General features: G+C 46.6%; 1 protein-coding gene and 1 long non-coding RNA gene across 22 annotated transcripts in view; one reads left to right on the forward strand and one right to left on the reverse strand.

The window, feature by feature from the left end:
* Window positions 1-7,640: 7,640 nt before the first annotated feature.
* LOC106782188 (uncharacterized) lies at window positions 7,641-18,060 on the reverse strand. Of its 2 annotated transcripts, none has more exons than XR_011440307.1 (3): window positions 17,890-18,060; window positions 17,081-17,518; window positions 7,641-8,451 (listed from the first exon to the last, which is right to left on the reverse strand). It is a non-coding gene; the product is annotated as an uncharacterized lncRNA (long non-coding RNA). The 2 variants fall into 2 exon arrangements; XR_001379064.3 differs by lacking the exons at window positions 17,081-17,518; window positions 17,890-18,060 and adding exons at window positions 14,530-16,181; window positions 16,459-16,544 and having other exon boundaries at window positions 8,239-8,451.
* The window catches only part of MEIS2 (Meis homeobox 2), a 202,042-nt gene continuing 194,188 nt past the window's right edge, over window positions 16,080-23,933 (forward strand). For 4 of the 20 annotated variants that reach the window (XM_005603162.4, XM_001503626.7, XM_005603163.4 and 1 more), the window contains exons 1-6: window positions 17,511-17,864; window positions 19,126-19,358; window positions 20,909-21,050; window positions 21,768-21,818; window positions 22,793-22,843; window positions 23,651-23,800. In XM_005603162.4, coding sequence (XP_005603219.1) covers window positions 17,853-17,864; window positions 19,126-19,358; window positions 20,909-21,050; window positions 21,768-21,818; window positions 22,793-22,843; window positions 23,651-23,800 — 639 coding nt within the window. In that variant the 5' untranslated portion in view covers window positions 17,511-17,852. Of the gene's footprint in view, window positions 16,414-17,510; window positions 17,865-17,925; window positions 18,425-19,125; window positions 19,359-20,908; window positions 21,051-21,767; window positions 21,819-22,792; window positions 22,844-23,650; window positions 23,801-23,933 lie in introns of those variants that run through there. The other 16 variants (XM_023620406.2, XM_023620389.2, XM_023620413.2 and 13 more) reach the window with 8 other exon arrangements.

The raw sequence follows: 23,933 nt of genomic DNA on the forward strand, positions 1-23,933 counted from the left end.
ACAATGGAATATCAAGCAGAAATTAAAAGAAACGAGCTATAGCTACGCACATAAAAATAAATCTTAAAAATGCACTGTCGAACGAAAAAAAAGAAACCAGAAAGACTACATTGAATGTGATACCATTTTTATTTAAAAAAGAAAAAGAAAAATGAAACAATATATTGTTTAGGAATATATATACATACAATACAAATATACGGTATAGAGAGAGAGCTTAAGAAAATATATATTAATATATATTAATAATATGTTGTTATACATGATTTATATAGTTTACATAAAATACATATAGTTGATGAATACATACAAACAAAAAACCCTTTTTAAAAACTCAGGATGCTAGTTTCCTGGGAAGAAGAAGCAGAAGGATGAAACAGAAGGAACACATGAGTACACCCAATGCTTCTCTTCTTAAGTTGGGTGGCTAGTTCACAAATGTTCCTTTTATTATTATACTTTGTAACAGACAAATACATTACATATGTGCTTTTGTTTGGAACAAGTATTTTACTCAACATAAAAGTAAAAGCAGAGTAATAGAGTGACTGAGAGAACAAGAAATAGCAGATAGAAAAGAGAGAATATTAGAAAGCTTATGCCTGAAATCCTTGGTTTCAGTGAAGGATGGAGTGAAGCCATCTGAAAATGAGAGGTGTAGGGGCTTCTGAGTGGTTTGTAGAGAAAGGAGAAAAGGAGGAAAGGAAAGAAAGAGAAAGGGAAGAAAAAGAGATGGGGGATTAGAGGAGAGACAGAGTTATTGTCAAAGGAAGGAGTCCACCACAGAAAATGGATAGAAGAGTAATCTTAACTTCAGGAGGCCAACTGAAGTTTGGAGCGTAAATGTAAATTGTATGTACTCAGGACTTCTTCCCTCAAAAGTTGACTATTCAGCCAGAGGATCAGAAAATGATTAAGGTTTAAGGTGGAGATTGCCATGAAGGTCCTGATGAACAGTTTAAAAAGCAAGAGAGGCTTTGGAGATTGTCTTAAATGCATTCGTATCCTTCGAACTATGCCCAGGAATCATTCCAAGAAAATGTGTGAGTTTTGAAACACCTTTATGCACAAAAATACTCATTACAGAATTGTCTATAAAAATGAAAAAACAAATTAGTGCCCAATAGTAGTGGAATGGAAAAGTGAATTATGATACTTAATTTAATTGATGACATCTAGATTGATGGTCATAAATAATTTGAATGCTTAACTAGGATGCAAATTTTATGCAAAGTTTAATTACAACTACATAAAACAAACCATGCATAGAAAAAATGCAAAGAAATACACTAAAATTTTGAATGCAGCTGTGTTTGACTACTTTGTCTATGGATGATTTTTTTCTTTTATCTACTTTTCCCCATTGTCAAATTGTCTTTATTGAGTATATATTACTTTTTTTTTCTTTTTTTCTTTGTGAGGAAGATTGGCACTGAGCTAACATTTGTTGCCAATCTTCCTCTTTTTGCTTGAGGAAGATTTCCCCTGAGCTAACATCTCTGCCAATCTTCCTCTATTTTCTATGTGGGACGCCACCACAACGTGGCTTGACAAGTGACGTGTAGGTCGGTGCCTGGGATCCAAACTCTCAAACCCCAGGCCACCCAAGAGGAACGTGCAAACTTAACCACTACACCACCGGTCTGCCCCCTATATATTACTTTTAAAACAGAAAAAAAAATTAAAAGATACATTTCTTACTGCTTTAAACTGGGTGGAAGATCAAGTAAATCAAGATATGACTGATCGGCAGAAAATGACTAAAAAAACAGAAGTCACAATGAGGGTCAGAATGAAAACAGAATAGTTGTTTTCAAAGGGGGTTAGGATATGGCAGGTAAAAAAACTAAATCTCTACATTCGAGATATTGAAAGCGATTTGAAGTTACAAGGGTAGTCATAATTTTGGGGTGGCTAAAATGGAGATATGTGCATGTAACTAACGTGAATGGAAGTGAATTTTGATGTGAGGTGGGCAAAAAAAGGAATCAACCAAGTGAGGATGATCTGTGTCAGGGGACAAGAGCAACCTGAACAAGAATGAACCAGGATTATAGAACTCTGTAGTTTGGACTTCAAAAAAAACCCCAGACATTTAGCAGTATTACCACGGGAAAGTAAATTGTACTTAGACATCATGTTTATTAATTACAAATTGAAATGCAAATGGCCAATTTTGTGATGAATGGGTGGAAATAATCTGTTTAAGTTGTGTTATATTTATGAGGATGTCCAATTGCATATGAATGCATCTTGGGTTCTGAAATAAATGGCCCTACTTTTACATTTCTTCTCCACACCTAGATTCCAACTCATTTTTCAAACTGTATGTTTATATCTCGAATAAGCCTGACCCAGCTCATTATATAAATAAAGCCTAATTGGTAAAGTACATTAAAACAATCTTCTTTGAAGGTAACATTTTCCAAGGACTCTGTGTAAAACATCATCTGTTAAATGTTTCCCTCTTTTCCTGTCATACACTCTAGTCACCAAGAGAAGCATTCTTTCAATTTTTCTCAGTTTCCATGTATACCTCAGCCAACCTGCCACAGTAAAGTGTAATACAATATTACAGATTTTTTTTGGTTTTATTACTCATATTTATATTGTAAGAGTTAAATATTAATAAACTGATATCATCAATAATTTGGAAGGATCTAGAAGGCTAGAATGTAATTGAAATGAGACAGACTGCTTTTTGTGAAGACTCAGTGTCAATGCTCCCTACCCCACTCAACCTCTTCAAGCCTCCCATAGTAGCTGGGGCATATTTCTGCCTTGGCTCATATCAAAATCTGTTGTTATACCTACCTCTATTTTGCTCCATGGACTCAGTGAAGCAGAGAATATATTTAATTAATCCATTTATGTTAGCACCCATAAGAGTTCCTGGAGAATATTACAAGCTCAACAAATATTTGTTTGAATGATTGAATGAAAGTAGGAATTAATGATTGGATGATTTCCACCACGTTGTGAGCATTAGCAAACTGTAGAACGTGTGTGGGCCAGAATTTGGTGTTCTGGTTCCACGGGAGCTCCTAGCACAGTAGCCTATTCTAAAGAATGGTAAATTTCATACTTAATCTGCACTGTTAATCCAAAAATGTGCCTTTATTTGAAAACTAATTCCAATATACCCTATATATCTTAGAAGCGTTATGATGCCTCCTCGTAAAACTTCCAATTATGTGTTCACAAATTTGTTTTTAACCTGTCAAGCGTACATTGCTCCTCCTGCAACATATCTATTCTATTCTTAGCGGAATCACTGGATTCCAAATCACAACAGCATGCTTTGTTTCAGCAATAATTTAGCAGATACACACCCAATGCTACATGGAAAGATGCTTATTATTTCCTGCATCTCTGCCTTTAGCTCGTCTAACCCTTTTTCTGACATCTGTGACAAAAGGACCTCCTCCTCCCCAGTCTGTTTTGCTCCCCGAGCTGCTGTGGAAAGAGCAGTGAACTGAGAGCTAGTTCAGGGACTTGGTCCCAGGGTTGTTACTGTCTTGAGTTAATTAGGCTTTGAATTCATACTGTAACTGCTTTGGGCCTCCATTTCCACATGTAGAAAATGAGGAGGATGCAGCAGATGATAACTATAAAAAATAACGAAAAGTTCTGTTTATTAAACTTTGACTGCATGCAAGGAACTGTACTTTGTGTTTTACCTACATTATCTCATTTAATATTAATCTTCCAAATAAGTGTATAAGAGGTATCATTCAGGGTCCAGCAGCAAACAGATGGTGCATGTCAAATTGGGTAATTTGAGGAGTGCTTCGTAAAGGGACTAGATTAAAAAGGTGTGAGCAGGGTGTTAGGAAACCACAAGGGACAGTGCAGTGCCCCAAGGCTGGAGCAATGGTTACCTGAACCCAGAGAGAGAGCGCTGTAAAGAGGGTTGCCCAAGCTGTGGCTGGGATGCAGCCAGCTCACAGGGACCCTGGGAATCAATACTTGGACCTCACTCTGCCCATTCTGGCAAACTCAACAGGAAGCAAGGGCTAAGGTAGCATTCTGAAATCAGCCTCCAGAACCATGGAGCAGGATGGAGAAAGTGAAGAGTGAATGTGGAAGGGCCAGAAGACATCCAGTAATATTAAATATAGTCATCCTGATTTTGTTTATGAGATTACTGAGGTTCAAAGAAGTCAAGTGACTGACTTAAGATTACACGGTTAGTACAGGACAGAACCAGGATTCAGCCCCTTCCTGTCAGACTCCAGAGCCTGAGTTCCCAACTGCTCTGCATCCTGGGAGCCCTTTTTGTCCTTCCAGGGTTAGACGCAGCCTCAGAAGTCATCTAATTCAACCCTCTCCCTTAGAGATGCTTGAAAGAGGTGTCTTTCCATTTAGGACATGAACCTTGCAGAGACCTCAGTCAATTGGAAAAGCTACTGATCTGTGTGGTCCTTCTTCCTGTTCCCATACTTACGGTTTACATCTTGAACACGTAATTTTGATTTATGACCCTGAGTGAAACACCGGCAGGGACAAAGTTGTTAGACAGTCAGAGGGAGAGAATAGCATTTTTTATTATTTTTAAAAAAAAAAAAAACCTCTTTCTTCTGACATGCTCTCTAAATTCAGCACAATTAAAGGATTTTCCTCTCCCAAAGAGTAATCTAGTGTATTGTGTGGGGAATGGAGTGGGGAGTAAACCAATGATTGGATTTTCCTCTCTCACGTGCTGGAATTAGAACACAGCCCGACTATGCCAACTGTGTTTCAGTAGACTGTGGAAGAAGTGAGCAGGATGTGAGATGTTTAAAGGAAGTGAAACTGAAAACTAGTATTAAGCATATTCTTCAATATTCCTGTGAGGGCCCTTAAGATAAGAAAAGGAAAGGAAATTCTCATAGAGTGAGTAGTCAGAGGTTGTTAATGAGTCCTTGTGTGAGAACTAAATTTGCTTAAGAGGGAAGACTATAGTAATTATCTGAGGTCAAGGGGCCCACCCCCAATCTGTCTGCTCTTCTGTCAAATAGAGATAAAAGTCCCACTCAAGACTCTTGGTAACGGGGAACTCTTCTCATACAAGCACTTCCTGACCTCCAAACAGGTTGTGGTCCCAGAAAGTCTGGACTATAGTTGTTGGGAATATGAAACAACTCTTCGAAAGGCCAGGCTGTTATAAACTGTGACCCTGGACGAGGCCACGGTGCCTATTTAGATCCAGAATCTAATTCAACTGAAGTTGCAAATGTACTTCCTGGTATAAGGCAAGAAAGGTAGTGACAATACGGGGAACTGGGCCTGGCCCTACCCCACGTCAGGTCCTGCACCCGGCCTATTCTCATTACCTCTCAGAGCTCATAGCTCTGGCACCTTCAGGCCCAGCTCAAGAATGGAAACTCGAGCTTCAGGCAGGCTGGAGTGGCGGCTTGGTTGGCCTTCTCTGTTACTGACAGGACTTGAAGAGGCTGCTGGGGATAAACGCTGAGTGTTTTGGCCCTGATATGCCTCACCTTGGGCTCAAATGCCTTTTTTGTTTATTTTTTTACACCAAAGTGGGTGATTTATCCTTTATTCCACTTTATAAGGTGGAATAGTTACATTTTTGTTTCAATTGTTTGACAAACTTCCTAATTTTAGCAGAATGTCTGCCTACGAGTAATGAGGTGCTATGAGTTCAGAAAAGGGGCATTTTAATTACCTTTTCAAAGACCATCAACATGGCCTGAGAGAACACTCTCAGGAGAAAAAGTTCAGTTCAGGCTGGGTTTTAACTAGCTGGTGAATAAGAAGAAAACTCCAGAAAACCTGCATATAAGACATCTTTTCCAAGAAAAGTGATTTTCCTGCCATTAAACCCTAGCTAAGCAGGTTTTTTAATTGCTTGCGAATTAGCAGCAGCTTCCTCATGTCTTGGTAATGAAAATGGGGTTAGGGCAGAATGAAGGGAAAGAAAACACAGTGACCAATGGTGAGCCAGTGTTAAGAGAACTCTCTCTTCAACCAAGTGCTGTGTATGTGAAAGTCAGCATCTACTTATGAGAAACTGGGAGGTGAAAGGCGCTCCTATTTAGGCCCTCTAAAGATAAAGCATGGCAAATCATCCTAAATTTGCTCTCAAATTAGCTTTGACTTAGTAATTTACGTGGTAATTTCCCCAAATTGGGGAACGGAAAATAGGGGTAAAGTGGCATCTAATAAACTTACCTTTTAGGATAACTGCTTGGTGTGGGGGGTGGCGCAGGAAGAGGAGGGCAAGAGAAGAGGAAGGAAAAAACTGAGAGAGGGAGAGGAGAAAGGAAAGGAGATAGGAAAGGAGAAAGGGAAGGAGAGAGAACTCTGCCAGTTGACTTCATTTCCACACGAATCCACCCACTCTGAGCTTCTGTTGTTGCTTTGTTTATGCAAAGTTAGCAGGGCTGAGACAGAGTGAAAAAGCTGAGAGATCCTCGCTGAAGAAGGCAAAAATAATTTTTAAAATGTAAATGAAACTAAAACACAGACACACACACACACACACAGACACACACACTCCTTTGGGTCGGGGCAATCCCTGCCTGCAGACTTTGAAATGAAAACACGCCGAGGAGGGGCGGGTGGGAGGCCCAGCAGCGGCGGGGAGCGTTGTTGGTGACCGAAGGAGCTCTGGTGAATATCAGGTTCGGATTAGTGACAACTCAGAAGTCACGCCGGCGGTTGGGGGAGGGAAGTTTGCCAAGGTCTGTGAACTCGACGGGAAGAGAGAGCAGCTTCCCCTGGCGCCGGGCGGAGCTGGGCGTACCCGGAGAGCCCTCTGTCCCGGCCCGAGCTGGCCCTGCCGCGCTCACACCCCGCCCAGAGATTGAGTTTGTCAGCGATCATAAAATGGGAATTGATTATTCCAGCCATCATTGATTAGGCAAGAATGCTTACTGCAGCAGCGGGGGAAAGGTTAAGAGGAAATTGACCTTCTTCCTAGGTGACATAAAGTCATTAGGTAAATGAGATATTCACACAGGAGTTTTAAAAGGTCATGCTCAATTTTTATTTGTAGCCTGAAGAGTCCACCAGGAGCTTCGGCTCAGGGCGGAGACCCCGCTCCTCGGGACAAGTGGACCGACAGGAAGAGAACTCTCGCGGCCCGGGCCAGGGGCAAGAGTGGAGAGTGGGTTATTGTCTTGGGAGGATCACGTTGGAATCGGCGAGGGTCTTGGGACCCCTGAGCTTTGTACCTCCTGCTTGACCCATGCGAGCGTTTCTGCGTCTCTGTGTGCGCGTGTGTCCCTCTGGAGGTGTATGCTTCGCGCCCGGGTCTCCTGGTGGCATTCGCCCACCAGCCAAGGAACTTCAGGCAAAGGCAGACAATTAAAAAACCCTTACCCTCCCAGAGCCGGCCACGGCTCACACCGAGCGAAAGTGTTTTGTTTTTTTTTAAAGGAGAGAGTGAGAGATGTATTTATGCACATATTTATCCCTCTAATTATAGGAATTAATCCTCTTACTTATGACTAAAAGGTAACGTCGAAGGACGTCCCTTTGATGTGGAAAAGCATCATTTGTGACTCACATTCAGACTGATTAAGGAATAATTGTTGTTAAACGCTTTACAAGTGGAGAGTGTTTAATTGAGGGGCATTCGTAATTTTACGGCTTAGCACAAAATTAAACATAATTAAAAACTCAGAAATTCCAACTGATTTTCCAATTATTTTTATTGTCTGAGCTAATTGTTACACAAGGGTGTCACTTCTCCCCAAAGGCATTAAAAAGAAGGGGAAAAAAAGGCAACCATACCTTTCCCAATTATTCGCCGAGAGGATTCAGAGCTTTCTCCAGGTACAGGCCAGGTAAAGGACCTTGCTCGCTCTCCCCTCTCGGTGCGCCTCGGGGCCCTCCCTCCCCCACCGTAATTAAGCGTTTCAGCCACTCTCCCCTTTCTCGGAGTTCCTGCAACACCTTGGGATGTGAGAAAGTGATGGCAGTTCTCTTCTGCAGATCATTACAGCAAAACTGGAAGTATCTGTAGAAGGCTGATGAATTTCTTGAAGTAACACTTGTCATACACGGCGGAGAGATTAAAAAAACCTAAATAAACACAGCTCTCTGGGGGCGATCCCTCGATGCCTCTGCCTTCGAGTTTGTGGCAGGAGAGAGGTAACACACAAACACGGACTGGGAGATGTTTATAAACGTGCACACGAAGACATACAGATGCACGCAGGAAACTTTCTTCTCCTTTTTTTTTTTTTTAAGGCAAAGATGGGTTTGGAAAATTTTAGTTGAATTATGGACTTTTTTTTCTTTTTTTTTTTTCTTCTAATGCTGGGATTGACGGCATAGAGCCAAGCTGTCTTTGTATGTGTAGCTTCTCATAATGTCCAAATACATTTATTTAAATGCATTTAAAAGTTTCTAAAAGGTGCCTCAGTGTTACGGAAACGAGAACACATCCTTAGAGCTAGTCCAGAAGTGGCCCTGTCTCTCCTATCAGACTTGCAGGGAATCCTAGAAAAAAATAAAAAGCATTAAATTAGGCAGAGTGTGAATTTATAAATTTCAATTAGTCTAGGCAGAAAATGTGAAGCGATGAAATGTTTGCATTTCAATCAGCGTCTTTAATTTCTCTGTGATATTTAAGATAGAGACTTCAGTGGATTCCAGCTTTCTATCCGACTTTCCCATCCACCCCCCATAAAATAAATGATTGCCTCTGATCTGACGTGCCAGGTGAAAATGGGTAGAATTAAAACTGTCAATTCTGCTTCCAACTTGTGTCTTTCGATTGAGTTCAAAAGCTTTTAAAGGTAAAACGTGCTGATCATTTATATGTATTATTTCTTTTTCTCCTATCACAGCTTTTAAGTAAAAAGAAAGAAAAAGTATTTCTATTTCCAAATTCATTTTCCTTGGACGATTTCAATCTTCCAGGTAATTTGATGGTGGACCCTGACACGTGTGAGAACGTCTGCCCGGAGCAACCCGGTTTACACCAGCCGGGCCAAGGAGATACAGTAAAGTCCCGTTTTTCCGTTTTTCTACCTAAATGGCTTATTGGGAGCTGAGATGTGGATATTTAAACCTGAAGCTTTCCAAGTACTACAATACTATTTCGGAGAAAAGGCTAGAGTAGGCAGACTTGGGAAGAAAGGATGAAGGCTCCCTTTGAAAGTTAGAAATGGTGAAAAAGACATGTAATCCGATGTGGAAAATTGAGTAAAAGAGGCAGTGTACACTTTAGCTTAGGCAAAGATTGCTGAATCCTTTGAAGAAACTGACACGGATTTTCCAGAGATGGGAGGAAAGAGAGAGATGGGGTGGGGGTGGGGGAATCCTAGGGTGGGCATTTTATGTAAATGAGTAAATTCAGAATATAGTACAAATCCAGTATAGTAAAAGTGACAGTTCTGACAGTATTGACAACATAAATATATGTTTGAACACCGCACTTTCAGACACTTAACCGATGAAGCAATAAAGAAATTCGACTACAATATTTCAAATAATCGACATTGATGTTTTGATACATCATTTTTATACTCCGAATCGATCTATCACTCTGGGGCTGGTCAATTTTAAGTAAAAATGGGCTGCAATTATTTGCACCTTGGCTAATGATGACCTAATAACAGTCTTCAATTAATTACACCCGAACTGTGCTTTCTTCCTTCAGCAAGGGGCGGGGGGCAATTCTTGAGGACTAGAGCCTGTGATGCTGTCATCCTACCCCCTCCTTTCCAGTCTACTTTTGAGATTATGAGGAGGGAGGAGGATTTCTGAACTAGGAAGGGGTCTTTGTCTGGTGACCACCGACACCGCAGGCTGAGGTCCTCCAATTTCAAGTAGCCACTGACTGGGTCTGTACTGGGGATGTGGTCCTCACTAGTACTTTGCAAGGTCAGAAGTAAGTTTTAGAAAATGCACTCATAAAGTTGAGTGAGTCTGGCCCTACCCCAGGCCCCATATCCTTTCCTCAGTTTCAAGGACTAGATGGAAGAGATTTGCCTAAAGGGAGAACTGGAGATTTCTTTAAGGCTCAGAGTGGTGTGTGTGTGTGTGTGTGTGTGTTGAGAGAGAGAGAGAGAGAGAGAGAGAGAGAGAATAAGAATTTTAAGAGAGTATCTAAAGCATCAAGTCAGAGTTGAATCTCTCCTTCCAGCCCTATCCCCTCTGACTGCTCCCCACAGATCGCTGAGGGTTTACAGGCTACTGTTTTTGAAAAAAAAAAAAAAAAAGCCACAAATAAGAAAGCAGACGAATCTCTGCTGGAAAGGAGGGAGGATGCTTGTGCCTACACTGCATCCTCAAGCGTGCGTTCCCTCAGTCTCTGCTGCTGGCTTTCTCCTCTTTGCCCTGTGGGGTTTCCAGTGAGCTTTCCTACTCCCACTTCTCTTTCCCACTCCTCTCCAAATTTGGTGTGGTGGTAGTTGTTGGGGAGGGAGGATAGAGCTAGTTCATTTAAAAAAAAAAAAAAATCCTGGACAGGCCCAGGATACAAACTCGAGCAGTCTATTGTGATGTACGGATCCGACGGGCGGGAGTCGGGGGATGGGGGGCTGGCTCGCGCCCCCACTCCAGCGCTCTCCCGAAGGCCGGGCGCCGTGCGATGCTGCTCCCACCCCTGGGAGGCTCCGACCCTTCCTCAAACTCGCACTGAGACTCGGCCTCCTGACCTAAAACTTAGCTGGGCTCCACTAGCTGGGATTCCAGTGTCTGACTTCTTTCCTCCAAACTTCACAAATGCCTGTATAAGCCCCTCCAAATCACCGCTGGCTGAGACGCTGGGACTTTAAGCAACATGTTAAACAACGTGAAGATGCTAATGAAAGGAAAAAGATGTGTATGACCCACATTGGGGGAAGGTGGGAGCCCTAGGAGAGCTCGGTGGCGCCGGAGCATCACCTAGTTCCGGGGGGGATCAACCTACGACCGGGTCGTTCCAAGCCGTCGGCCCTGGAAAATGAGAGTGGGAGCAGAAAAGAGGAAGCAGGAAGAGAGAAAAGGAGGATAGGCTCAGAGAGAGGAAGAGACAAGAGAAAGAGAAGGGGAGAGGAAGAAAGAAAGGAAGGAAGAGAGGAAGGAAGAGAGCGCGGGAAGGAGCCGGAGGCACAGAGAGCAAGCGCACATCGCATTTGGAGACCCGCCAGATAGCGCTAGAGGGCTATTTATTGAAATGCTTTCCTTCTGCGAGCTGGTGAAGCAGCTAAAATTGGGAGAAATAAGAAATAAGGGGGAGTGAAAGGAAAGAAAGTACAATGATTCCACCTCATCTTATTTAAGAAGATAAATTGAAGGGTGCTTTATTAATATTAATGGGGGTGGGAAGTGGGGGAGAAAAATACACGGTAGAAAGCTTAAGTGGGGAAAGGACCAAAAAACAAAAACCAACCAAACAAAAAAAGTCCTCTTTCCTCCCTTGATCCCAACTAGGAAGAGAGTGAGCAAAGCTAACAGGTACGAAAGGGAGTGAAATTCTTCCTAGTCCAACTTTCAGAGCTGCTACTTAAGCTGCTGGGAAGGTCAAGAACAGTTCACCAGGATGAGCTGAGGTTTACAGAGAGGAGATGTTTTTAAAGTAATAGACGGCTGCAAGGGGGTGGGAGGGAGAGGCAAACACGTTATTGGAAATGCCAAATAAAATATATATCAAAAATTCCAACTGTCAGCCAGCAGGTCTGGAGCAGAAGAGAGCCCCTCCGCCTTTGTCCCAGCGATGCTGGGCTCAGGGCTGTTTCTGCAGGGCCGCAATCAAACTCCTTGAATAACAATTTATAAATACTCTGGGAAGCTTGGAGAAAAGAGCTAGACGATAAAAATTCACTGTTGCATTCAGAACCCAAAGAACAGTGAAGCAGATGGAGAGAGAAAACCTAGTGACAGAAGCGGAGTCCAAAGAGAGAAAGAGAAAGAATAAAATATTTTGATCTTTTTTACTTGCTCAGGTCAGTAATGCAAGAAAGAAAACTTCTTTCAAATAATACTTTCCTTTAAAGTATTGATTTGGTTTTATTCTAAAACCCCTGGCATCTCACACATCTAACTTCTTATTTTAAAAATTGCACTTTTCTTTTACCTGAGGAATTTTTTGAATCAAAGTAATAGTTAGCGTGTTTTTTCCAAACCAGCAAATAGAAGCGCCACAAATAAAAATTAACCTTATGGAGGAAAAAAAAAATCTGCTTAATCCAAAATACTCCAATTCAAAACGTTAACTAAAGTTACAAATAAGATTAAGGTTGGATTTATTTGCTCCTCTAACATGGTGTCAATTGTTCTAACTGTTGTAAGAAGACAAAAAGGATTTAAATCCAGCGATTTTAATACACAGATTAACACTTCGGACCTCACAGTTCTAAGGAATTTGGAGTTATCTGTGATGAGGACCTATAACTTTCTAGAAAAAAAAAGGTTAAAAGAAACAGACACACAGGCTCCTTAAGGAAGGTGGGCAAATTCACCTAAAATAGACTCTTGAGTTCATAAATGCTCATTTCGAATTAAATACTCTCCATAAAGCCAATGCCCTTTAAATTAAGTAATTATAGAGGGACTCAATTATTCTTTTCAAATCTTAAATGTTACCTGTAATAGCATCCCATGTTGAGACAAAAAAGAAAAGGAAAAATAGAAAAGAAGCAGTTCTCAGAAGTCTTGGGGATGCTTCAATAAGAAAGAGGTGATTAAAAACAGACTCTTAAATTTGAGAGGAGGCCCGTTCCACCTCTCTTTCACCCCCACCGGATCAGGTCCCCCCTGATCCCCCCACTTTACCTCATTTTTAGGCAGTGCCCCCACCCCCACTCCAGAGCTAAGTAGCCGATTTGGGATTCTGAAGAAATAGGTTTCAGCATCCATATTTGTTCTGGGGCACTTGTAAAATGCGATTTGTAGAGGGTCTTTAGCCTTCTGATTGTCTTTGAGTTGTTTTTACTGAAACAGATCTTTTGCAGTTAATGAGTCCCCACGCAGCTGGACAGCTCCTCTCGGACACTGAGAACTCTAACCCCAAAATGACCCCAATTTGACACCGCAAGATGAAATTTTACCGCCTGTTAAAACCATTTCCAGCCTGGGCAAAAGGAGTTGACTGTTGACGGAGGTGTGGGCCGCCTCCTTCGACCCCCAGCTCGCGCCAGTCTCCCCCGCCTGCCCCACCTACTTTTCCTTCACCCCAAATGTGGGAGAGCTGATGAGGCTCGAAGCCTGGGTGGGGGTTCGGAGGCTGAGAATGGAGCATCAGCAATGTCCTATCAGGCTAGAAATCAGACAGCGTGCATACCCCCACTGCTGTGCAATCACTTCTATCAGATGGCAGAACTGGGGATGGGGGGCAGACCAGGAAGTTCTCAGTGTTTTTCAGCTCTATTAATTAATAAACCTTCAGCAAGTTGGTGATTAAAAGTAACAGTTCTTTGAATTCATCAGATTGATTAAGAACCGACACCCTGAATCACCTCCAACTTGATCTTGTGTGTAATCCACTGCACTGCAATGTTATTTTAAACTAACAGTTTCATAAATGACATACAACTGGGTGAGTGAAATCTCTTTAGTCGCACGAAATTCGGGGTTCTCCCTTTAGGCAACTGGTGAGTTTTTCAATGACACAGATTTTCCTCCAGTAGGGCTTCACTTTTAACACTCTCTCACTTCTTAACTAAATTCTTTGGAGTTAAAGAAGACTTTTTTTTCTTTGACAGTATCTTAAAATGTCCTATTTCTCTCTCCCTCCTACAGCTAGCCAGATTGTCCCTGTTGTTTGCTTTAATGTATTCTATAAAATGCAAAAGAAGTTACAGAATATTAGAAAGAGAGAAAGAAAGGAAGAAAGGAGTCTAGAATAAAATGCCTCCTGAATCGCCCAAAGGATGAAAATAGAGTTTAAAATTTTTTTCTTTTGCAAAACCCAAGATTATCACGGAATAATCAACACATTACAACTTAACAACCATTTGAAAATATAGAAATCATCAATAGGTCCGAATTGTTTTTACTCAGATGCACTGCCATGGAAGAAACATTTTTTTTTTTAATACTAGTGCAGTTTTTCTAAATAAAGGCTGTAGGGAGGCGAGCTCTCTTCACGGTATCTCTATGGAAAAAAAAAAAAAAAAAAAGCCGTGGTAAAAGAAGCAGAGCGTACAACGCCGAATGTTTAAACTCTGAGATGTAGAGGTTTGGTTCGAAGTTGATCTTTGCAAAAGGAGCGTTTATCAAGCAAATTGAGTTTTCTTTTTAAAAAGAAAAATAATTGGCGCTTAATATACAGACCATTTAAAACAACAATAATCCTATTGGCGACGATAAATACGCAATATTGAAAACAAGAACAATTAGAAGAGGAAAAACTGAAAAACTGAGTATAAACTTCTCAGCTAGCGGTGCTCCTCCGGGAACTTGTGTTCAACAATATTAAGACCTCTGCAAAGTCGAAAACGCTCCGCTACAAGACACTAGATCGGGTTCTTTTCTTTCTCATCCTTCCCGCCCCAGCTAAACTGAAATTCGCGTTAACTGCCGCTTGAAATAAAATTCTGGAAGCCAACTTTTTCTTTTCTTTTCTGTCTTCTTTTCTTTTTTACTCACCTTTTCTTATACGTGGAGGAGCAACTCAGCAACAAATAAGAAGGATGCTTTTAATCTTGGAGTTCTTCTAGGGAGATCAAAATGAGGAGGTGGAGGGGGAAGGACCCTCCCCCCTACCTGCAGGTTTCCCATCCTTCGGATCTTGCAGGCTTGAAGCCCCACACCAGAGTGGCTGAAAATTTCGGCTAGACTCTCCTCCCCGAGGCTCCGCGCGCCCAGCAGTCCCAGCTCCGGCCACCCCGGCAAATACCTCGCCGTCCGCAGCCCCGCTCCCCGGCGTCGCACTCCCCTCGCCTTTGCCAGCCCCTCCACACTATCTTTATATGTGAGGGCCGATTTCCCGCAGACATCATTGTTATGATGGCTCATTTAATCAAACTGTTTAATTGCTCTGGTAATCACTATCATCATCACAGGTGCTCAATCATTCATCATTTTTGGAGGGCTTTATTGACCTCCGGAGCTCATTCCCCAGCCCTATTAAAACGAGGCCAAATTTCTCCGACTCCGCTTGGAGTCTCTGCAGGCTGCGATCGAAACCCAGTTGAGTGTTGCCCGAAAGCTTACAGTGAAGCAGAGAAGACCGAAAGGGGGCCCCCAAAAAAAGCCCACCGTCCTTCCTTCATTCTGTCCTTCTCTCTCTCTCTCTCTCTCTCTCTCACACACATACACACACACACACACACACACACGGTACTTTATTCTCCCTGCGTGCCCCCATCCGCCAGGAACTCGGATCAAAGCCGCGTGCGGAGGATAACGCTACTTTCTACTCTCCAGAATGGGTTCAAAGTTGGAGAGGGAGGCGGCTGTTGAGGAACAGTCTGTTTTCGATTCTCTGGGCCGGGGACCATGAACCAGGGCGAGAGCGAGGAGTAGGGGGTCGGCTGCCCTCGGAGCGCAGGGCCAGGCTGCTGGGCGGCGGGGAGCCGGGGAGCGGCGGCGGCGGCGGCGCTGCGCGCGCGGGATGACCATAGCTCCGCCCCCAGCTCGGGGCTCCGAGTGATTGACGCGCGGCGGCCGGGAAACCCGCGGCGCTGAGGCGAGGCTGGGTACAGCTCCGGCCAGGGATTGGGTGAGACATCGGCCAGAACTACTTTCTACACAAACGGTGCGAGATAGTTACCTTCCTTCCCCCCACTCTCCTCCTTTTTCCTTTTTGGAAAAGTTCATTCCAGTCGGCCCCATCTTCCCTATCCCGCGAAATTGCCCGGGATAATTAACACAGCCATTAGCCCGCAAAACCGCGCCCCGGCCTCTGCGCCCCCGGCGACCACAACAAAGCTGGGCAGGGAGTGCGGGCCAATTCTCCTCGCATGGCATCTTCCCTCTGCCTCTCTCTTTCTCTCTCCCTGTCTTTTCCTCCCGTGCTTCCCAGCTCTAAGTGAGATCCACTTCGGAGGCGCACACCAATCGCGCGCGCGCGCGCATACACACATACACACAAACACATACAGACATCCCTGGCGACATCAGACAACATCAAACAACCAAACGACTCTTTCCCCACTTCCTCCCTCCCGATTCCGCCACGGCCCCAAAGACTCTCTGGGGTGGCCCTGGTCCGCACGGCTTGGAGGGAGTGCTCTCTGAGTTAAGCTGGTCTCTTCTTGTCCTGGAAAAAATGAATGCTGACATCAAGGGTCCTGGATCTGCAGAGGGAAGAAAGTACCACTTAAAAAAAAAACTCTAGCCCTGCCGTGGTACCGTCTGCAGCGCCGGCTACCCCTGGATGTTAGCGGAAAGCCTTCGGGCGCGGGAATCGGCTGACAGAGGAGTAGGGCCCGCGGAGTTAAAAGGAACAAAAGCAAGAGCGCCATGCCAAACGTCCCCGACACGACCCGGTTAGGCAAGAGCCCGGAGTGATGGGAAAATGAACTAGAAGTAAGTTTTATTTTTTTAAAAAAATTAAAAGATCTGAGGCTGTACCGTACTTTCCCTGTGGTTTTCTGCAGTTTTCCTCTCTGCGCTCTCCCTGTCCTCTTCATTCTCTCTCTCTCTCTCTCCCTCTTTCCTCGTGAGCGCGCGCGCGCGCACACACACACACACACACACACGCACACACACAAGCGCGCGCTCCTCTTCCTCCTCCCCTTCCTCCCCCCCGCCCCCCCCCCCAGCCGTACCCGCGGAGGAGCAGGCTCTCTGATTTGTTCGGGTCTGCTCGGCTCCTGCCTCCCCTCCCCCTCCCGCCCCCCGCCTCCCCCGCCCCCCCAGCCGGGGCCGTCCGATCGCACTCGCTGCATATCAGAGGCTCGGCGCGGCGCGCTCCTCCTCGCTCCCGCTCCCCACTCCCGGGATGTGTCTCCGCCGTACGACGGGCTATGGCCACCACGACTTCCGGGTTCCGTCATTTCGTTCTCCCGCCGCCGACCCGCGCCGCCAAACTGAGGCTCTTCTATAAGCCAGGCAGCAGCCAACCTGCCAACACCTACTGACACTCACTCATCTCCCAGAGAGAGAAAGAGAGCGAGAGAGAGCGAGCGAGAGAGCGAGCGCGAGTGAGAGCGAGCGAGCGAGAAAGAGAGAGAGGGAGAGACAAAATACCTACCAGGAAAGGGGGGGGAGGAAGTCCAATTTTTGCAAACTATTCATTTTTTTTCTTGATTTTTTCTCCCCTGCTTTCTTTGAACGATACTTTAAAGAGAGAGGATCATATTATAGATACCGCGGGGGCAAAGCTAAGAGAGGGGGGGAGGGGGGAGGAAAAAATTCAAGAAGCAGAAACCCCTCGTGGAGTTTTACTGGAAGAAAAAAAACGGGTCTCAAAGATTCCTCCTCTTCATCATCATCAACCATCATTCATTCACTACCTTGACATTCCGGGCTTTGATTGACAGCTGGAGTGGCAAAAAGCCATGAAACACGACAGTTCGGTTACATGTGGGCTGCTGACGGGCCGCTCGTAACCTTCAGTTCGGGGGCTTGACAATTTTTTTTTCTTCTTTTTCTTCTTTTTCTTTTCTTTTTTCTTTTTTTTTTTTTCCAACTGAGGGGAAGAGAAGAGAAAGAGGGGGAAAGGAGGACCCAAGAGGAGGAGGAGGGGAGGGGGGGGGAGGAGGAGGTGGAGGAGGAGGAGGAAGATCAGGAGGAGGAGGAAGAAGAGGAAAAAAGAGAAAAAGAAGAAATATCACAGAAAAAAAACCCTCTTCGTTGTCTTGCCTGGGCTTTTTTTTTTTTTTCCCTAAAAATAACAAATTGGAGAATTGGGAGAAGTCTCCTTGGTTTGGAAAAAAAAGGAATCTTCAGCCTAGATCACTTTCTTATCCGGACTGGGATATTAAATATACGACACATCCAGGAGTTTATTGGAGCGCAGACTGATGGCGCAAAGGGTAGGTTTAAATCTCCAACACTTACCTAGATATAAATCCTCTCCTAAGAGGGGCCTGTCCCGATGCCTCCTCTCGCTTCAACGCTGCTGCTGCTGCTCGCTGCTTGATGATGGCGGACAGTATTTAAAAAATAGCAGCAAAATTATTCATCGGCTTCTTTTCCCCCCCGTGCCTCTGCGTGTGTGCGAGTGTGTGTGCGTGCGTGTGTGCGTGTCTGGGCGCGCGTGTTCCAGCGCTGTGCGAGCGGGCGGGCGGCGAGTGCGTGTGAGTGGTGTGTGTGTGTGTGTGTGCAATTGTTACACGCTTTCGCCTCGCTCCAGCTTTTCCCCCAGCAGCGCGATTCCCCCGGTTCTCCTGCTGCCGCTGCTGCGCCGCTGCCGCCGCTGCTCCCGCGGCTCGGGGCGGGCACCGGCTGCGTAGGAGCCGCCGCCGCCGCCGGGGCCGCCGCTGGGGCCGCGCTGCCGCAGCCGCTGCGCCGCCGCCTAGACTAGCCTGGGCTGCTTGTTTTGTCTCTGAAATTGACAAGGACGCAGGGAATCCGCTGCTAAATAATGTTTCTGGTAACTTTCACGTTATTCCCCTCCTCCCTCCGCTCCCTGCCCCCGGGGAGGCACTGGCCCCAGCCTTCCCTCGTCCTCGGAGTTCTCGTCCTGATTATTAGCGTTTTTCTTCTCTTTATTTTGTTTCATTTCGCCTTTTGATTTATTGGATCCTCTGGAGGAGGCGAAGGGGGGTTAGGGGTGGGATCCGGGGCTTCCTCCTCACACTGACTCCACTTCTCCCTCGGTTGGCTCGCTACGGTTCTGCTGCCTCCGGCCCGAGCGGGACCTCCCGGCGCCCCCTCAGTCCCCGGCCTCACTGCCCCCCTCTCCCTGCTCTAAACGCTGCTCTTGGTTCATACTTTTTCATTTTAAAATTTAAAAACATTTGCCCTCACAACTTTCAACTCCGTTGTTTCAGCTGGTTTGGTTTCTGTGTGTTCAACTCGTGCCTCGGTACTTTTCTCCTTTCTGACTTTGTTTTTATTTTTATTTTCCTCTCTGTCTCTCTCTCTCCCTCCCTCTCTCTCTCTCCCCCTCTCCCCTGTCTCCCCCCTCCTCCTCTCCCTTCTTCCCTTCGTCTTTCTCCCTCTCTCTCATCTCTATTCCTTTCCCACTTCTCTCCTCGCTTTCTTCTTCCTGCTTCTTTTTCTATTCCCCCTCGGCTCTCCCGGCTCTCTCTCACCTCCTGCGCCCCCCTCCCCTGTGCCGGGTTCTGACAGTACGATGAGCTGCCCCATTACGGCGGGATGGACGGAGTAGGGGTGCCTGCTTCCATGTACGGAGACCCTCACGCGCCGCGGCCGATCCCTCCGGTTCACCACCTGAACCACGGGCCGCCGCTCCACGCCACGCAGCACTACGGCGCGCACGCCCCGCACCCCAATGTCATGCCGGCCAGCATGGGATCCGCTGTCAACGACGCCTTGAAGCGGGACAAGGATGCGATCTATGGGTAAACCAACTCCCCCCCCCCTCCCGACCCAGCATACTGTGTGTGAGTACGGTTGCGAGTGCGTGTTTGTCTCTGTGGGAGTTGAGGGGGTAGACGACTAAGAGGGGAGTAATTTCTGCTTGAGGGGGGTGGGGGGGGGGGCGCGGGAAACGCTTGCCTTAGGAAAGGACAGTGAAGGGGGCCTGTTCTTCTGCCCCTTGCGTGTAAGTCCCTGGAAGGTATGGCTTCCTCCACCCCCACGGCCCCGTCACTCCGGACCCCACAGCCTGGAGTGACTGAGTCCTCAGAATCTTGCCAGGGCCTCCTCCCCAAGGACGGGATTCCTGGCCAAAGGACGCAGAGCTGGTCCTTTCAGGCCCCCTAAGAGAGGCCTTGACGAAGGAGAAAGTTTCCTGCTGATGAGGAGCAACTTTGTTTTTTTTCTCTTCTGTTTCCTACCGAGAGTCTGGGAGCCACTAAATGCAGCTTGAGCTCGGATCAGGGCTGCTTCTGTCGGCCAGGAAGTCCTAATCACCCACTTCTTAATTCTCTGTAAATAAAGGGGGCAGACCTTGAAGTGCAGCGGGGTGGAAGGGACTGCTGCTTGCACAGAGCCGCTCTTGGGGGGAAGTAAGGGAGATGGCTGGAAATTATTTTCTATTCTGAGAGACCTCGGTGAGGGATGGGGGTGCACGATCCAGACGTGTACCACTCGGGCTCTCCCAGCTGAGGGTAGGTAGGTGGGGAAGGCGGCGGGATGCCGAGGGGAGGGGACACTCGGTAAACAGCAACTGAGCCTGAAGCAAGAGGCCGCAAGCATCCCGAAGTATAGCTAGACCGCCCCGAGGAACACAAAGGGCAGACGCGCACGCACACTTCCAAGTTTTAACATTCGATTTATTTATTTTTGCCTGCTGGAGAAATGTGGTCTCTGGAAGGAAGCTCTTCGGCGTTTAACATTCCTATTATTTTGGCCTCCACACCCGAGCTTTACTAGAGGTAGAGCAAACAAGTTTACAAGGCAAGGGGGTGGAGAGGGTGGACGAGCCCTCTCTCCAATTTAGATTTAGGAAATATCATTCCGAGTGTGTATGTAAGTGAAGCCCTGGGCCTCCTCTGAAATGCCCATTAAAATGCAGAGCGAAAACAATTTTTGATCTCACAGAGTGCTCCTTTCTTGGGAGGTCAGGGCTGGGTCTCAGGGGTTGGTTCGGCGGCCTCTGTAGTGTGAGGAGTGGGTCTGGATCGACTCCGGGTTCCAGACGGCCTGAGCTTCTTGGATGTTTCATTACGTTCCAACTGAGGCTCTTTTGACTTGGCGGGCTAAAGTGACCAGGGGCTTCTCCGGCCTGATCTGAGGGAGTCCTGAGCTGAGGAAAAGGGCCAGGCCGTTTTTCCTTTCTGTTTCTGGCCCAGGCTCGGCTGGCTGAGGAAGGGTTGTAAAGTGTGATGCGTGCCTGTTGTATTAAAGCAGGAATCCGCACCCTCCAAACTTGTTGATTACAGTTCTTGCTCCTTCCCCTCTGCACCCCGTCTCCGTGTGTGTGTCTCTGCGTGGCGCTGCCCGTTAGGCACCCGTTGTTTCCTCTGTTAGCTCTGGTCTTTGAGAAGTGCGAGCTGGCGACCTGCACTCCCCGGGAACCCGGAGTGGCCGGCGGAGACGTCTGCTCCTCCGACTCCTTCAACGAGGACATCGCGGTCTTCGCCAAGCAGGTCCAACCTTCTTGACCCACTCACCCTCCTGCAGCCCCTCACTCCTCCTCCCCTTTCCTCAGAGCTTCACATGAAAGAGGAGGAAAAGGCAGGGACACCCGATCTGTTCCTCCGGCCCAGTCCGCGCTCTACGCCTCCTCCCCATCCCTCAGCCTGGAGGCGAATTGGAAGCGGAGATAAATATGGGTGTTTGTTTTTCCCCCCAGCCAGGAATACAGGGGCTCGACCCTCGAATTAAAGTTGACCTGCTCCTAATCTGGGGCTTGGCCTTTTCCCCCGCCTGCAGCTACTTGAACAAGAATTGGGGATAGGGGCTGTGAGGGACCCGTCAGTGCCCGGGAGGAAAGGAAGCTGGGCGCCTCTCCGGGCGGTCCGCGCCGGGCGCGGAGGTGAGGGAGGCTGAGAGCCACAGCCCTTTGGACAGCAGCATAAGGGGATACCCGGGGTCCGGAGAACGGCCCTGAGTTCCCAGAAACAGCTTAGCTGTTCCAGGTACCCCCTAATGGGGCCAAGGCCAGAAGGCCCTGGTTCTTCTTCAGCGGACCCCACTAATTTAAGGCACTAGTTTATTTCATGTGTTTTACCAAAGCCCCTCTCCTTTTCTCCGCCACTGCACCTCCACCATTCCCGCTCACACCCTACAGTGTAGTAGGTGACAGGGGTGTTCTTCTTTTAAATGGGGTGGCAATTCATGCTGACTTTCCCTGCTTCTTATAGGTTCGCGCCGAAAAGCCACTTTTTTCCTCAAATCCAGAGCTGGACAATTTGGTAAGGCTCACTGTTTCTTGCCTTTCCCCAGCCTGGGCCCTCTCCCTTGCCCAGAAGCACCCACTTTCTCCCCGAGCTCCGGGGAGTTCAGCAGAGCCCTCTTTCGAAGCTCAAGAGCGACAGGGAGGAAGGGAACAGCTCAGAGCCCCCGCAGGGGACATGGGCGTGAGGGGCGGGATGGACGGCAGGGAGAGCGGAGCCCCGGGAGGCCGCAAGCGGGGAGGCAGCGCCGGGAGCGCGAGCGGGGGATGAGTCCCAGGTCTCGGCCCCGGGAGGGAGGCTGCGAGAAGTGAGTTATTTCCTCTGTTTGCCGGGGCAGGCGGCCGAGCCCGGGGCAGCTAACCCGAAGGAAGTAACCGCTGGCGCGGCGGAGGGCGGGCAGGGAAGGTGGGGAGGTGGGGGGGGGGGGGGGCGGTGGGGGGGCGGGTGAGGGGCAGGCCAGCGCAGGCCACTTTTAGGTGCGATTCTTTTGCTAATTTGCACGATTTCAATATTAAAAGTACTTAAATCCGCTTTCAAAGGCCCTGCCTCGCCATTCATCTTGAGTATTTCCTTCTTTAGTAAGGACAGATTTCGCAGGGTGTGCTGTTCTAAAAAGCTTTCTCTCTCCAAAGAAGCGACTTCTTTTTTTTTTTTTTTCAATTTGGCCTGAGGTCCAGGGAGGGGATGGTTAAAGAGGACTCAGGCGGAGAAAGAAGGCCTGGCCCTAGGAAAGCAGTCCTTACAAATAGCTCAGTGAACATGAGGGCCAAAGATATTAAATGCTTCAACTCAGGTGGAGTCAGATTCCTACCCCGTGGCCAATGAGGCAGAGATGATCAGTAATGACTTGGTTTTTCTGACAATTTCTTGATCTGTGGCTTTTGCCTGGCTTCTTGCCTTTTTCTGCTCCCCAGCCCAATTTTCTCACCACCCCCCAATAGGGACCTCCGAGTCACAGAGCCTTAACTCCACGCTTGAAACTTTTCTTTCAGATGATACAAGCAATACAAGTTCTAAGGTTTCATCTTTTGGAGTTAGAAAAGGTAAGCAGAAAATGACGCCCCCCACTTTGAGTTAGCCACTTCTCTCTCCTAGTTGAGTTGAGATTTTTTTTTAACAAACCTCCAGTCTGAGGCATTGAACACCTAGAGATTTTGAGCAACATGTTACCATGTCCTTCCTTCAAACTGCTCCTCGATCCAGGGGCTTAGAGGATGGGTGAATTAGGACAGCCCTGTCTTGTAAAGTGGCCTCCCCCTCCTTTTTTCCCCAGGCATTCAGGATTATTTTGAAATGCAGCAAACCATTTGTATTACTGGACATTCAGCCTGCTTGCGTCTCTATTAGCTCAGCTCACCCTCGGCCCAGAGCGGGCATTAGGTGCAAGCCGAGGGAATCATCCTCGCTGGGGTGTCTTTACATGCTCTGCAGTTCAATCACTTTCCCCTGGAAACATACAAAACTCCTAGCTTATTGAATCGCAAATGCTCATGCTGTTCCCACTTCCAGCGTTCTACCGTTTTGATGTTATCATCAAATCGGATTTTCCTCCTTGGACTCCCAGTCTGAACCCAGTTATTTCCAGTCCTGTTCCTTCTCTCTTTCTTGTAACTTGTTGCTCAGGGAAGTCTCCGGAGAATAATATCTGCTGCAACAATTGCTCTATTGTTTCCTTGCCTTCAACTATTACACCCATTAATTAGAGTTAGTTTGGAAGACATGGCACTTTTGCTCTTTCCAAATGTAACGTTGCAAGTTAAGAATTTTTTTTTCCCTTTAAAAATGAAACAAAACAATAACAACAACAACAACTACAGGAGCTGAGCCCTCGACCATGACCCTCTTTCTAGGTCCACGAACTGTGTGATAACTTCTGCCACCGGTACATTAGCTGTTTGAAGGGGAAAATGCCTATCGACCTCGTCATTGATGAAAGGGACGGCAGCTCCAAGTCAGATCACGAAGAACTTTCAGGCTCCTCCACAAATCTCGCTGACCATGTAAGTCTGTGAGCTTTTGGCATTCTTTTAAGACCACTGGGCAAAGCTTTTTCTTTTTTTTTTTTTTTTTTTTGGAGCTTGTTATAACATCTAGCTCCACTGACTTAGTTTTCTTTGCGAATGATTTGGTCTC

The sequence above is a fragment of the Equus caballus genome, chromosome 1, assembly GCF_041296265.1.
Source record: "Equus caballus isolate H_3958 breed thoroughbred chromosome 1, TB-T2T, whole genome shotgun sequence".
Lineage (NCBI taxonomy): Eukaryota > Metazoa > Chordata > Mammalia > Perissodactyla > Equidae > Equus > Equus caballus.